The sequence below is a fragment of the Cavia porcellus genome, unplaced genomic scaffold (assembly GCF_034190915.1).
Source record: "Cavia porcellus strain 051 isolate PalLab524CR breed Dunkin Hartley unplaced genomic scaffold, mCavPor4.1 scaffold_22, whole genome shotgun sequence".
Lineage (NCBI taxonomy): Eukaryota > Metazoa > Chordata > Mammalia > Rodentia > Caviidae > Cavia > Cavia porcellus.
This window is the reverse complement of record NW_026947505.1, coordinates 41,259,385-41,275,699: the sequence shown is the minus strand read 5'-3', so window position 1 is coordinate 41,275,699 and position 16,315 is coordinate 41,259,385. Positions and strand designations below refer to the sequence as shown.

The window sequence follows — 16,315 nt, the reverse complement described above, 5'->3', positions numbered from 1 at the left end:
CTATCTATCTATCTATCTATCTCCATATTTACAGAAAGAGAAACAGAGACAGAGAAAGACAGGGAGTGTCCATTTGCCTTGGTAAGGTCAAATACAGGCATGACAGGCAATTTGTGGCTCAGGAAAGGATAAACATTTTTGTTTTAAATGGTGCTGAGTTTGCAGTGAACAATTGGAGATGTCTACATCATGAGAAGCAGGGCTTAGGTTTATCATGTGTGAGCTTCGATCCTAGCTTCGTTCTTTGCCATACAGATGCTTGTACCAAAGACCTAACTAAAGCCTCTGCTCATGTACAGGTGTGATAAATGCAGTGCACACATGACAAGGGTTGTTGTGAGGAAACAGGATAAACACACAGATAGTTTAGCTGGTACACCCTGAATGCTGTGCGTTTTACATTATCACGGTCATTGTTATTTTGTGGTCAGAATCATCATCATCTCTGATTTATCAAGGTGGGAATATTAAAACTACAGGAATTTGCATAGGTGAAAAGATTGCGGAAAGCCTGTATAGGTCTTGTGCCTCTCTTAAAATTACATATAAATCAAGGTGTTCTAATAGAAGTTTTAAAAGCCAAATTCATCCCCAGGACAATATATACCATTCTGGATATATATATATATATGCTAGAACGAGCTGAGAGGATGTTTCCATATGTGTTATCTTTCCTGCTTTAGGAAATTTATTTGTTACCTAATACATTCTAATTAGAAAAGTCCATTTAAATATATTTTCCAAAAAGAATCAGACAGTCCTTTCTCACTGAAAATTCAGTTGGTTAATTCAATATGAATCTTTTGAGGTGAATCTCAGCTCTTACATTTTCCATTCCTCGTTAAAATCGAGCACCCCCATAACATTTAGTAGTCAGTTACAGAAGCCTTTGGAACAGAATTCCCTGCTTGCAAAGGTTTCAGTTGTACCCCTGCTTGTGAGCATCTCGCCCCCTGCTGGTGGTCACGAGAATGGCATCACCCTTGAGATCATCAACAAAGGCTGTCTACGAAACTTGTTTTGTTGTTCTCCCAACATTTTCTTAAGACAGTATCTTCTGGTGGAATATGTGTGGAGTTTAGTTTATAAATAAAGAAACCATAAGATTTCTGGAATTTAATGGAGTGTTTGTCTGGGGGCTGGGTGGACACAAGGAAGCACTCAACAAAAGTCCAGGCTTCCTGCTACGCTTTAGGATGGAATTGAGGAGTAGTTTTGATGATGATACCAACAGCGGTGACTTCTGCTATTAATGGAATACATAAGAACAGCCACAGATTAAATCTTACATAGTTCTGTTCTATGGGGTTTAAATGCTCCATCAAGAGAAAGGGAAGTGAATAATGTCCATCAAACTATTTTGAGATTGATGGGGGAAGTGGACCAACATAAATATTAAGTAGTAAGATTATTAATAGGTACCATTTATTGGGAATTTTTAAAGTGCTTTGTGTTGAACTATGATAATTTGATGAATGAGGAAAAACCTACACTTGAGCAAGAGAGGTAAGCTAACTTGTTTCTTGGAGATCTCCAGGTGACTGCTTTCTCAGGTCATCAGTAAGTAACACGTCTCAGCAGAGACAAGAGTTTAGATATGGCCTCAATGGCAGGAAGCCAGTGTAAAGCAAAGCCAAGGCCAGAGCCATTCTTTTGTGTAAAGGGGACCTGTTCCGGCTTAGAGCAGACTCAGTTTTGCTACAGTTGATACCAACGTTCTTTAATTTGACAAAGGTTTGCCCAAGGAAGGCCAGACACTGTCCTGGACATTGGGGACACTGATAAACAAGAGATGACCAATACATACACGGTAAGCAAAAACATCATCTCTGTTAGCAGAGCAGTGGCTTGCAAATTGAATCATCCACTGGTCCCCCCAGGAGGGTTTGTTATATTCCCCTACCCCTGTTGTGGTCTGGGCTGGGGCCAAGTATTTGGGATTTAGCCAGTTCCTTGGCAGTAGAGAGGCTCTGTCTGTACACTTCACTTTGAGAACTATTGCCAGCAGCTGTCTGCACAGGTTGCCATCAACAAAGTGAGGGGGAGGCTTTTGAGAGCAAAAGGTGAGCTTTGTACAAAGTATTTCCCAACCTGATATGATCTGGTGGGTTTCAATATGGATGGATGAGGAAAGAAAAGCTTGCTGAGTTCCCTGACATCTATCTTCCCTGGAGGTGGGCACAGTGCATGAGTTATTCCATTAAACCTACCCAGTTTTATAGTATCCTACTGCAGATGAGGAAAGCGTGGCTTTGAGAGAGGACATAAGTCACTTAACAATCATCATGACCAATGCATCATCTGGGGTTCTCCAGAGAAACAGAACCTATAGGAGATACATCTCTATATAGGTAAGATTCACAGATTTATTTTAAGGAGCTGGCTCATGGGACTGTGAAGTCTGACAAATACAAAATCTGTACCACAGTCCAGAGATGTGAATTCAGGCAGTTTTTACACTACAGTCTTGCAGTAGAATTCCTTATGTTGTCAGAAGCGTTGCTCTTTTCTCCCGAAGCCTTCATCAGATGAGCTGAGACCCACCTTCATCCCCCTGATTTAAAGTCAGCCAACTGCGGATGTAGCCACAGACACAGAAGTGTCTCCACTGCAATACTGGACGAGGGTCCTACCCAGGGGCTGGGTAACACGTCACAGGCACGCTGACACAAAAGCAGGTTGTGGGTGCAACCCACTTTCAAAGTTTGACTTCAGCCCATTCCCCTGGCCTAGGCTCTTCACAGGTTAAGCCTGGGAACCACTAGCTGTTGCCCAAAGAAAAGAGATACATCCCTGGACGATGAGGGTCAATTTAAACACTGATTCCTTTGCCCTTGCATTTGATCTGGCTTCCTTGGCTAGGAAGCACTGTAGAGAGCAGATGTGCCATTTCCCTCATGCTAGTCACAGGCATTTCTGTACAGTGACAATACGCTGCCTGCCCGCTGCTCTCCATTTTAACCTGGCGGGAGTGAGGGGTCTGTGGTACACTGGCCACGGCCTTTCCCATCTGTGCTTCTCTCAGGGTGCCTGCCTGCAGGCAGACACAGCCCTTCCATCCCATTCACCGCTCGGTCCTTGCTACAGGGCTGGGACAAGGGGTGCCAGTGGTCTTCAGGGGGCACTCACATGCTTCCCCCTGGGCCCTTTTCATGTTTAGATTTGGCTTTGATAATAATTATACACATCTGTGGGGTTCAGCCTGCTGCTTCAATACATGTATACATTGTGTAATAATCCAACGAGGGTATTTTTGGTTCCCTGTGTGAGATACAATATTTCCCCTTCAAGATTTAGTGCCACCTGGTGACCAGAAGTGTTCCTCAGCTGCTTCCCTCTGGAGAGGGGACCCAGACTCACCAGGGCAGGTGTTCCTTCAGTGGAGATCAAAAAACTCTCCTGGTGTGTGTGGCATGTGTGTGCAGTGAATGTGTAGTGTGCATGAGTGTGTAGTACATATGTATGTAGTATGTGGTGTGTGTGTACTACATGAGTGGTATGTATGTATATATGTTGATATGTGTTGTGTGTTGTGTTTATGCATGTATATGCTATGTGGCACATGTGTATATAGTGTGTACAGTGTGTGAGATGTGTTTTGTGTGATCTGTGTGGTACATAGTGGGTGTGTATGTATGTGGTACATTTTGTGTGGTACACAGCATGGTGTATAGTATGTGTGGTATGTGGTGTGTGTGGCATGTATGTGTGTGCTGTTTTGTTGGTGTGTGATGTATGAGATGTATATGCATGGTATGTTTTTTGTATGGTATGATACCTAGCATTGTGATGTGTAGTGTATGTGACACTATGTGTGTGCTGTGTTTCGTGTAGTGTGAATGGTGTGTGATATGTGGTATATGTGGTATAGTCATGCGTATGTGTGGTAACACATTTCTTTTTTTTTTTTTTTTTTTTTGTCTTTTTCCTTTTTATCGGTACCGGGGATCGAACTCACGACTGCCTGCTTCCAAGGCAGGCGCTTATGTCGCTGAGCTAAACCTCCAGCCCCGTGGTAACACATTTCTAAAAACATGTTTTACACACTACCAAGTTGTCCTGCCAGCTTGCTTATGAAGTCTGGTACACAGGGTACAGACTTGCAGGCTCAGATGAAGAACAGACATTGAGAAATCTGTTTGGCAAGTACCAAGTGCCAAGTGCCAAGTGCCAAGTGCCAAGATTCAAGGGAGCCAAAGCCTTCAGGAACATTTTTAGGGAGCTATTTCTGATTCACTCATCAGGATGGGGAGTTTGGGAATGGTTCTCTGGAGGGGTGACCCTGGCTGGGATTAGGTAGGTGGCTTCAGGGGACACGGCAGACTGTGGCCCTCGAGGGGCACTGGCTTCTAAAGAGGAAGGCAGCCCTGTGCAGTGCCACAGCAGGCGCTTGGTGCTTCCTCACCCTGGGTGACAGTTCCAGAAGAGGAGAGAACAGGTTTTCAAGTACAAAGAGCATGTTGGAGAGACAGGGGCCTGGATCTGGCAATAAGAATCTTCCTCTGCAAAGGGGCGTACAGTATATCACACTGGTTCATCTCCACTGGAACTCATGTTGAGTTGTGGTTCCCAATGTGGCAGTGCAGAGAGGCAGAGCCTTTGAGAGAAATCACTAATCTCATGAAGCTGGATTAGTTCTCTTGAGAGCAGGTTGTTTATAAACCAGATCAGCATCTTTGTCCCTTTCCTCTTCTCCACATGCCCCTTTGCCTTCCACTTTCTGCCATGAGTTGAACTATCACAAGGTCCTTGACAGAAGCTGAGTAGATGAAGATGCCATGCCCAGACTTCCATAATTGTGAGCCAAACCACTTTCTTTTATAAATTACCTAGTCTCAGTTATTCTGTTATAGCAATAGAAAATAGACTAAAATAACCAATGTGTGTGAAGAAGCATGCTTTGACTTATCTTTTAACCTTGTCTTGTATTTTCTTTCTATAGTGGCTGGCATTTTTAACATTCAGTTTTTAAAAAAAATTCCTAAACCCCAAAGTTTTAACATTTAGTAGCATTTTACAACCTATAAAGTGTATCGCATGCATTCTTATTTCATTATTTATAGCTCAGTAGATCTCACTGGCCCCATGTGGCAGGGAGGAAGAAGGGCTGTAAGCAATGAGTGACTTGGTTGGAAGTGAAGGAAATCAAACTGACTCTTTTGATGACCGGCCCAGGGCCATTTCTGCTCCCTACAGCAAACCTTTTCTCAGAGACTAAGTGCTTTGAAAAGGCACTACAGAGAGTCTGTTGTCGTTCTCAGCATTTATTTAGCTCCCTGGGATGGAGTGACGAGCTGGGGGGAGGCACCTACTCTAATGGAGATCTATCACTACCGTTGTGTCCTGTCTGCACATCCATTTAGTTTGTGTCCAGAGTCAAGGACTCAGGAGAAGTGGCATCAATAAAGCTGTTTTACTTAAACCAACGAGTGATTCAGGAAATTAACTCCCAAGTAACTGGGGATCTAGATTTCTGGAGGTAGTACATTTCACCCATCTTCCTGTGTGGGGCAGCACTTGAGAGACAGCAAAACATGGCTAAGGGACAGGAGGTAGGGGCAAATATCCTCCAGAATTCAGGCTTTCTGGGTCATTGCTGCTTTTTCTTCTCCACGAGGGAGGCATAGCCTCTGGCTTAGTTTCTGGTGATAGGTTGGAGGCGCTGGGTAGGAATAGGAATAAGATACATTCACTCGGACATGAGCCATCTTGTCTTTATAGTTTGCCCCCAGGCTTTCTCCCCTCTCAGGGGCTTTCTGCATCCATCCTCTGCCCACTGAACATCTTTTTGGAGTTGCCCACATTGAACTTGTGGCTCCCTGAACAACCTCTTTTGTTCCTGTGTTTCCTCTTCCACTGGATGCCACCAGCTGCCTGTGTGGGAAACTCAAGCATCACCTACTTCTCTCAGCCCACTTTTGACTCACTGCCAGGCTCTGCTTCTCTCCCTTCTGCTCTCTCTGTGCTCTCCCCAGTGTCTCTCAGGTCCTGCACTGACAGCTCCCCAGCCCACCTTGAATCTAAGGTTCAGTTCTTCCCCTCCCAGGACTACTGGCTGTTGATGAGTCTTGACTCAGATCTGACACACAATTCAGGGATTCTTGTGGTCATGATACACTACTCAGCTCAAGTGGCACCCTGTATGGAAGCAGGGTAGCTTATCACTAGTGATAGAGGATGTGCTCTGAAGCTTGGCTTTGTGCTCCCCAGTCTCAAGGCAGACAACTCTCAAGAGCCACCTCCGGAGGCTGGGGATGTGACTCAGTGGTACAGCACTTATCTGCATACCCAAGGCCCTGGGTTTTATTCCTAGCACTGTAGGGGTGGGTGGTAACCATTTCCGGTCCCAAACTGCCCTCAGAATTCTGGTCCTACTACACTGCTGTTGCTCAGCCTGTCCCTGTGACTGCTCCTGCTGCCTTTATTTCCTTCAAAGTATGCCTGACAGTGCTCCAAGATGCCTTATTTCTGTAAAGGCATCTCAGAATCTGTTTTCCCAAGAACATGCCTTATGATGGTTTGTACCTGGAGCTATCCTAGGACTTTGAAAAAGGGGTTAGAGTTGGCATTCTCCTGCTGGATGCCAGAAAGGGGCCATATCTGGGAGAGACAGAGCACTGGAAGGTTGAAAGGGGCCTTAAGAAGCAAGGGCTCTGCAGCTCTGTGAGTTATCCTGTCTCTGGTGCTGCCACCAGGCAGACCCAGTGGAATTACAGGTGTTTGTGGATGGGAAAAAATGCATGAATTTATTGCAAGCCACTAAGAGAATCATAATAAAGATCTCTAGCACTCTTACTGAGAATTATGCCTATTTGAAAAAGACCCTAGGTCTGCTGCTGAGACCTAGAAATGGAGTTTTTGAGCTGCGATGCATCTGAAGATGGACACGGGACTTCCAGGATTAGGCACAAGCAGGATCATCGGGTTCCAGGAAATCATGCAAGAAGGTGGCCCAGATTCTTAGGTTATATACATTATGGCACTGCCACCTTTACCTGGGTTAACAATCATGAACCTGTGGTAGTAGTGGCAAGGCCAGGGGATTCTTTGGAGTCTGATGAGAGATTCTAGCTTGGTGCACAATTGAGTTTCCTAACCATATGAATTCAAACTCAAAAGAAATGGCCACTGTACACTAATCTCCCTCTAGTGTTGGAAGAGTAGTGAAGAGAAATCCTCTCAATGAGCAGAGCTTTAGGCAATGCACTTATGGTATCAGTATTAGGAATTGTCTTTTTAGAGGTGATTAGCTCATGAAGTGGGATGAAGAGCATGAAAAGAGAAAATCTAGAAAACTATACTAGCAAGACAAGGACATTTGCAGAGAAGGCACATGGGTAGACCTGTGGGAGGGAGCAGGAAATGTGAACATCTTTGTACAACACATTAATACTTATAAAACAGCACTCATTACAGAAACTTTCTTGAAGAGGTAGAAAAGATGACCCTGATAGTTGACCTGTGCCAGCCTCCCTCTCTGGTCACATCAGTCCTGCTTCAATGAGCTCATGAGTGGTACAACTGTGGGTGTAAAAAGAAAGCTCTGCCCAGGCCTACCACCCACCCACCTCGATTATGCTGCTGCTATCATTGCTAATGTGCAAGCTGCCATCAACAAAGACCAGCACTGAGTCCTTAGCATGGCTTTATTGCTTAAGGAGACCTATGAGCTAAGTGATATCATGTCAACTAAAATGACACGCTGGAAAGGGAAGAAATTCTATCTTACAGGAATTTTATCCTTTTCTGGTATGGATTTGTCCCTCCTGACAACAAACCCTAAGGTAGCTCTACCATCTTCAGGCTCACGGGATCCCATATAACATTGCATTGGACCTAAGATACCTGTACGGGTCAAAGGACATGTCACAGGAGGCACATGATCAGAAAACTCTGGTCCTGTCCCATATTATACTGCACAGAAGCCAATGACTGCTAAGAATTTGAAACCATAGCTGCCACCTGACTATTTCACATTTAATTTGCTAAATCACAGGGAGGAAAGCAAAGAGTTATCATCCTGGCAGGGCTACCAATAATCAGGGGGAAGGGAGTGCTGTGATTGTATAATAGAGCATATCACTGGAAAGATACATTTGGCACCTAAGTGACTCACTGGATCATCTTTTGTTACCCTGTTGCTATAAGAGACAATCACATTCAGTGATCATGGCTTTATAATGGTGTACAACCAGGGCCTTGTACCTATCCGGGATGAGTATCTATGCTACTCTACCAGCTAACCTCCTAGAGGAGCTGATCTGAGGGTGGGGAATGTAGGATGGACAGTAGGGAAGGGAGAGCCTGTGAGCATCACTTGCAATCTCAAGACCAATTGCTACAGTGGCTCATGGTCTCTCCTTTCATTTGTATATTTCTTTAGTTCTTTTACTGTTCTAAGAGAGTAAAAACCTCTAGGCAGTGACACAGCCTGACCAGATCCCTTGTCTAGGACTGGAGGACTCATTTCCCCTGGTGCTTACTCTGCTAGTAGCAGAGCGTTTTCTGCTCAGTCTCTCTCCAGGAGTTGTCTGCTGAACACAGCTCCTTCATCCAGGGCATGCTTCCTCCGGTGGGCAGAGAAGAGGGTAGCTATGTCTCAGAACTAGTCTATGCACAGGGATAAAATTCCCAGCCCTCCTACCCTATGCAGAACAATTCTGAATGACAAGCTTTGCTCAAAGTCCTTATTGGGCTGGCTGTTATAACTACATGGCATGATTCCTGCATGGCGGATACCTTGTACACCTTGCACTACCCCTTTGGTCACCAAATCTCAAGTGACTCAGAGTTTTGTTCCTGGAAAACATTACCTGTTATTTACAACCTGCAATGAATTATTTTTCTTATGATAGTTAGTGATCTTTGTAAAACACCAACCTGATGATATCAATTTTAGAATTCCTTCATGCTTCTTCGTTGTCCTTAGGTTCAACCTTCATAAAAATGACTTCTGAGGCTCCTTGCTCATTGGCCTCTGCGTGACCCTAGCTTGGCCTACTGCATCACCACTTTCATGTTATGCCAGAATCAAGTGAGCTTCTTTCACTTTGCTGAATGTGCCATTCTGTTTTATCTCTGGAACTTGGCATATCTTGTTTCTCTTCCTGGAATAATCTTAAATCCCTTGCTTGAATAGCTTATCCATAAAGGCCTCAAATTTCACTTCTTCCAGTGAATCATCCTTTGAACCCTTCAGAAGACTGGTTGGGTGTCACTTCTTTGTATTCATAGCATTCTGAGTCTCCTGTCTTGTGCATCTTGGCATACAATATTTTAATTATTTATTTAATTGTTCTTTTTTTGCTTCACTAGATTATAAACCTCATGAGGTAAGGACTGAGTCTAATTTCATTAATGTTGTATATGCAATGGTACATAAAAATACTTTATAAATGTTGATAGGCTAACCCTATTTTCCCTTATTTCCATTAAATGACACATAGCTGACATATGGTTCAAAGGCACACAAGGTAAAAATATAACACAAAATGCAACCGAAATTTCACCTATGCAATTGCTAGGTATTTGAATGATGGTCTTTCAAAGCTCATGTTGAGTTTAATGGCCATCGAAGGAGGCTCTTTCAGAGATAATTAGACCACTGAGGGCATTACCTCCTGGACTGAACTACATAGGTGAGTTTGGTTCACTCTTGGCCTCTACCTTTTGCCATGGATGGCATGGATGCCATGGAAGGCTCTGGCGAGATGCTGGCCCTTGGTCTTGGACTTCCCTGCATCAGAATCGTGAACCAATCAATTTCTGTTCACTCTAAACAATGCCATCTCCAGTGTTTTTTCATAGCAGCAAAAATGAACTAAGAGTGTTTAAATTTTTAAAGAAAATGCTAATTCTCAATGTTGACAAATACGTCTCTGTTAAATATTATAAACATGGATTCCAAGCACTGAAAAATAAAAAATCAAACTGATGCTACTGGGCCCTGCTACACTTTGATTCTCTACTGTCCTCCAAAGGCCCATGTGTTAAGGGCTTGATTCCCAGGTTGCAATGCTGAGAAGTGGTGGAAACTTTCAGAAGTGGGGACTTCTCATTCATTCAACAAACATCTAATGAGTTCCAACTACGCAGCAGGTACTGGAGGATAGAGTGGGAGGCCTTACGTCATTGGGAGGGTGCCCTGGAAAGGGGTAGATAGTCTTTTTCTCTTCCTTTAGTTTGTTTCCTACCTCATGAGAAGAACAGTGCTCTGCCATATGCTAACCACCACTGCCTATCCACCTGAGGCTCAAAGACATAAGTCTGCCCAATATTGGAGTGAAATCTTCAAAACTGTAAGGCAAAACCTTTTCTCTTGATAAATCATTTATTTCTGGCGCTTCATTACAGTGATGAAAAGCTGAGTACTATAGGCCCGCGTTTTTGTTTGGCACACACTGATTGGAGCTGTGTGGCCAGGTAGCAGCTGCTCCTTTGCCAAGCTACATACTGTGTGGTTTGCCATGGACTCTATTTCAGTGTGGTATATAATTAGAGCCCGCAGCTTACTGTCTTGATGTGTTTTTATAATTATTCTATTTGTTTTAATAGGAAAGGTAGAAGGAAAGTGAAGTAGCTCTTTGTAACAAAATATTGGGAGGTCCCTGGCTGAAACAAGAGTGTTTCATAGATTAGGGTTTGGTTCCTGCTAGCGTCTGTGTCTGCCTTCCATGTGGAATATGTTAGAAGCCAACAACAGCCTGCTTGCTTTCCTCAAAATACAGAGTGAGCCCAAAGAGCAAAGCTGCTGCCTGGCTGAAACTGAGGAAGTCAGCAGCCCTGGCAGGTGCCGCGCTCGTTGACCTGGTGTCAGCTTTCTGCTCCTGGCAAGGCCTCCTTCCCTCCCTAGACCTTTCCTAAAAGCACAGTCTGCCACAAAAAGTTGCTATGAAGCAGAAAATAAGAAAAGCTATTTGAAAATACTTTGTGAACATGCACATCATAAGTGGTATTATTATTTTTATCAGGCAAGATGCTGGCTTCATTCTTTTAATCTGGAAGGTTGATGGAGGGAATGGTGGTTTACACTGGATCTTTTTTTTTTTTCTAATGATACAAGAGATTATTGAGTCAAAAGTCAATCCAGAAATTCTGGAGTGCTCTCTCAGCTTTCTAGGGCGTGGGAGGTATGGGGATGAAGAACGAAGTAGTCATTCATTCAACAAACTAATGAATGCCAACCGTGTGCCAGGTACTAGAGGTACTAGAGGATACAGATGCCACAGGCACAAGCCTTGCACTAACAAACCTAGCCTTTTAGCAAAGAGAGAGGAAAATGATATTTCAGTGTGCTGAATATGCAATAGAAGCATGTGCAATTGTCCTAGGGTTCGGAGAAGGTTGTGGGGTGGACAGATGGAGGAAGAGATATATGATCTGGGCCCTGAAGGTTGCGTAGGAGCTTGATGGGAGAGATGGATACATTCTTCTTAGATACTGTCAATTTATTAACACGAGAGAGCAATCACTGATTCCAAACTGCTTTGGTCAGGTATAGCCACAATTTCCTCTGTGGCTTAATGTCATTATAAATTGAAGTCTCAGTTTACTCTTCCATTAAATAGGGAGACTAACAGTAACTACTCAGGGCCACTGGGAGAATGAATCAATCTATGTAGTTTGCAAGAGCAAGTGGGGGAGTTAACAGGCACTGTTTGGGGGAAATACACAGAGGGAACCAGAACACAGCAGCCAAGAATGCCAGGAAGCAAATCGGCCCGGACTCTCATTAGCCTGTGATGGATTGATCTTCTGTCGCTGATTTCCCAAATGCTCAGCAGTTTCAGCTTAAAGCTTGTTCAATATTTTAAAACCAATTTAAAACCAATTTTTGAGTTTGCTTTTTTTAAAAAAAATATTGCATTAATCAAAAAACGCATTAAGTTTTGGGTCAAGCTGCCTGACCAATAGGAAAAGCTGATTGGGCCCCAGGATAAATGGGCTCGCCTGGCTGGAGAATGTAATATCAAAGAACAGAAACCAATCAGTGCTAAAGGGAAGAGTAGTGGAAAGGAGTCACAAGTGGCTAAAAAGAAAAAGGCTGCAAGTGGATTGAATTGGAAAGAAGATGTGAAGAGGGCTAATGAGAGTATTTTGTTAGTGTTAGCAAATCTTAGATGCAGATGCATCTGAAGCCTTACATTGTAAGGGGACTGCAATTAGTTTCAATTGTTAGATGTGCAGACTGATTTATTTTTAAAGATTTGAAGTCAGTGGAAGTGCAGGGGGGTCGTCTTTCCTGAGACTACTACTGTCTGACAGAAATGAAGGGAATTTAGAAAATTAAGCAGCTCTTTTAAAATAAAACCCACCCTCTGTTACCAAATGGAACTGGGTATTACAGTTTGGTTAATTGGTTCACCTCTTTCCACAGCCAAAAGTCACTGTGGTTCAAATGAAGAAACCTTTGGAACCCTGGGAAATTGGCCCAGGGAATCTGTTGGTTAATTTATATTCTCTTCCATCCTCTGTCCTGACCCAAAGGGCTGACTTCAAGGGTCTGTGTTCCTAGGCTTCCTGTGGTTGGCTTCCAGTGGACCACTAGCAGGCACCACCAAGAAGAACTCAGAAGGTTGGGGAGAGAAGCCATGAAGTCTGCCAGTGTTCCTGTCCTGCTTTGGACCCATTCGTGATTATTCTTCCTGTCATAAGGTCCTTTCTCTGTAGGTCCAGCTCATAGAGTCCATGAAGCACCTTATCCTCCTCCTGTCCCTCCTGGAGAGGATGATCCTGGTTCCCACAGATTGTAGGCTCCAAGGCTCCATCTGTGAACCTACCCCTGGCTGCAGTTGGTGCCTTCCATTAATAGCTCTTCACAAATGTATTCAACTTGAATTCACTTTCCTGTGGGGCCCTGACTGAATCAGACATCCAGGAAGAATGGCAGCAAAGAATCCAAGTTCTACTCTCCAGGAACAGTTGACAAGCAAAATTGTTTTGTTTGTTTTTTGATTGGCTGTTTCGTTCATTGATTTTGTTTGTTTCCAGGTAAGAAGAATGTGATCAGGAGCAGGAAGCAAGAGGAGCTTAATCTAAACAAGGTCTCTAGACAGATCTACCTCATGCTATGTTCTCTGTAGGTTATCCTGAGCTTGTGAGTTAACGATACCTCTGTGGAATTTCTATGTCAACTGTTTGTGCATCCTTACAATAGTTAAAGAAGTAATAGAAACACTAGAAAATTAAAATCTTTATCTTGCTATTTATTTCTAGGACCTACAGCAATGATTAATGTAATTGATTAATACATATTTGTTAAATGAAATAATATCTTTTTCATTATAGATGTTTCTATCATTAAATAAACATCTATTTAAATATCTTTGTACCTGGTTCTGTCTTGGGTTGGGGATACAGCATTGAATAGAACAGAGTCTTACCTGTTCTTCTGTCCACGCAGAATTCTCTTTGGAACTGTCTTTATCACCTCTATGTTGTTTACTCTTGATAAGTTATCTTCTATGAATTGCAGCAAAGTGCATGTAATACACAGCTACATATTTGTTAAACTTTGATTTGGTGTATTTCTGGTGTACTCACTTTCTTGCCAGTATCCCTGTGTGGCTCCCTTCAAGCCTCTGAAGGGAAATATCTATATTTTGCCAGAACCTAGCAGGCTATGTAGCCCATACAAACGCTGGGTTTATTGTGATGACTGACATTATTATAGACACAGTTCCCTTGATATTAGCATCTATGTTCAAGTTCCACTTTAACTTTCTTTCCCCCATTGTTCTGAGTTGAATGCTGAGGATCTAATGATTTTTAAGATAAAAAACACCCTTTAATATTAAGATTGGTTGGCTCCTTTGGATAAAGAGCGTATGGAATTCTGGGTCAGGCCTCTCCTTGGCTCAAGGTGAAGCAATTCTCTTCCTCCTCTTTCTGTATTGTTTTCAAATAGACATTAAGGTATCACTTCTCAGAAACTTTTGTCATCTGCGGTCCTAAGAGCACATGGATGTAAACTGGTAGGTCAATCCCATTTTTCAAAGCCTTAGGCACTCCTCTCCTGGGATACAGTGAACTTGGGTCAGGGCAGTCCCAGGGCCATAATTATTCCACCTGTCAGTACCAAGTGAGCCTGAATTTCAATCACCCTGAGCTAAAATAAATCAACAGAAGGAGAATTTTCTTCTGCTATGAAAATGGCAACTCATCCTTAAACTTCCTAATATGCTCATGACTAATAATTTAGGAGCTGATGAGAAGACCTGAATTCACTATTTATATTTATTTACTTATGGTTATATTTGATAAACACAGCTGCAGAAACAGACATTTTTATGCTCTCATTTTAGATCATTCAGATCTTTAACATTCTTTATTACAAAATCGAAATGTCCTGGAATTTCTATATCTACTTACTAGCTTCCTATTAAAGAAATGACTAGAAGATATATCTGCAAAGATTTGGTTTTTAAACTCTGTTACAATCCACATCAAGAGAAAAAGAATGAGCAAATTTATCAAATGTGCTGAAGTTTCTACTTCTTTCCCTAAAGTTTGGTTGATCATAATTAATAAATAAAAGAAAACACATTTGCATTTTCTTAAGTTTGATGTAGCATATAAAAGTAAGTTTCAGGAAACATGATCATTACTTAATCAAGATAGAAATACAGTTTAGCAGAGTTCATGTTACTGCTGAAAAAAATGATCTCTTTGTACTTGTAATACTTCTGTAGAGATAGTTCCTGAGTCACAATGGTTTAGCTTTTGAGTTTTCAACTTTACAATGTTATAAAAGCAATACACAGTCAATAGGAGTGTACTTGGCATTTTGAATATCAAGCCTCCTCTTAGCTATAGATATGTAGTATCAGTCACCTCACTGGTGACACTTAGAGAGTCACAACTCCCAGTCAGCTCCACAAACACCAGGACTGCAGTGTGCTGTGTCACTGAGCTGTGATGGTAAGTAAGTTAGGAGTATTCAATATACCTTTGACCTAGTAATACTTTCAATTTATGATGAGTTTAGTGGGATGTAACCCTATGATAAAGTGAAGAATATCTGTAAGTTATTCACAGAGATAATTTTCACTGAAGAGTCTATGCAAAGGCATTTAAAAAAATAGAAGTAGGGTCAGAATTGATTTCTCTGATTTGGAGATTGTTAAATTGCTTTATCTCCCGTCTAAAGACAGCTCTGATAATGTTAACCTTAGCCCTACTCCACACTGACCTGGAATCACAAACACATCCCAAATGGCTATGACATCTACATTGTAATCTGAGGAGGGGGTGGTTCTGGAAGCCAGAGCCCTGTGTTTCCCAGGGCTGTGACCTATCACTCTGTGGTTTGGGATTTAAGAGTCACATCTCCAGGCAGCAGGTTCTGCCCTCCCAGTGTCCTGAACCCTGCCTGAAAGGATAAGGAGACCATTCTGTACCTGAATACCAGGTCCTGAGGCTTCACAGAGGGCGCTGCATTCTCCTTCATGATACGCTTCCTTGCAATCCCGGCAAAAGACAAACTGCAAAAGAACACCCGCGCATCAGGAACACATTCAGTCACAACACATTTTCCCTTTTAAACTCATTATATTCATTCTCTGAGTTATGGTGCTTTCTATGTCAAAATACTTTTTGCAAAAAGAAAAAAAAATTATATTTAGATGCTATTTTCACTATTACAGCATGTTCTGAGCACCGTAGTGGGGTTGCACAGAGTCACAGTTCCTTAGCTCCAAATGTTTCCAGCCCAGCGGAAGAGACAATAACAGACAGGAATACCTGCAGCAAGGTGCCAAGGGTATGAGCTGGGAGGAAAACAACTTCCTTCCAGAGTACACCCTTAATATTCATTTGTATACGTAAAAGATTTCTATGAATGTGACCTATTATTTGTATTGAAAGCCTGTTACGAAAAGAAGAAATAAGCTATTAAAGATTGAGCTGTTCTTTTACTCCCTACTTCATATGTTAATATCTCAGCCCCCAGTACTTTAGAATGTGACAGATTTTAAGATTAGGGCCTTAAAGTGGTGAGGCTAGGGCCTTCATCCTATATGACTCTTAAATGTCCTTAGGAGATGGGGGTACAGACACACACTGAGTGGGGGCACCAGGGAGTACACAAGGAAGAGGTGATCATATAGAAGCCAAGGAGGGAGGCCTTACACTACGTTAGCCTGCTGATCTCAGGTGACAGTGCTTCTTTCAACATTCACATGCCACGGAACCAAGCCACCAAGGGTTGACTGACTTCCGAGACTGTATGGGAAAGCCACTCAATGTCTGTAATGCTCAAGAGATTTCTAGAGGCCTGAGGGTTCTCTAGCATCAGACAAGTATTTAGCTTGGTTTT

At 42.6% G+C, this 16,315-nt stretch overlaps 1 protein-coding gene across 4 annotated transcripts in view; it reads right to left on the bottom strand.

The window, feature by feature from the left end:
- Prkn (parkin RBR E3 ubiquitin protein ligase) overlaps window positions 1-16,315 on the bottom strand; it is a 1,262,552-nt gene that overhangs the window by 18,068 nt on the left and 1,228,169 nt on the right. For all 4 annotated transcript variants that reach the window (XM_063233336.1, XM_063233335.1, XM_063233337.1 and 1 more), the window contains one exon: window positions 15,399-15,482. In XM_063233336.1, coding sequence (XP_063089406.1) covers window positions 15,399-15,482 — 84 coding nt within the window. The remainder of the gene's footprint in view (window positions 1-15,398; window positions 15,483-16,315) is intronic.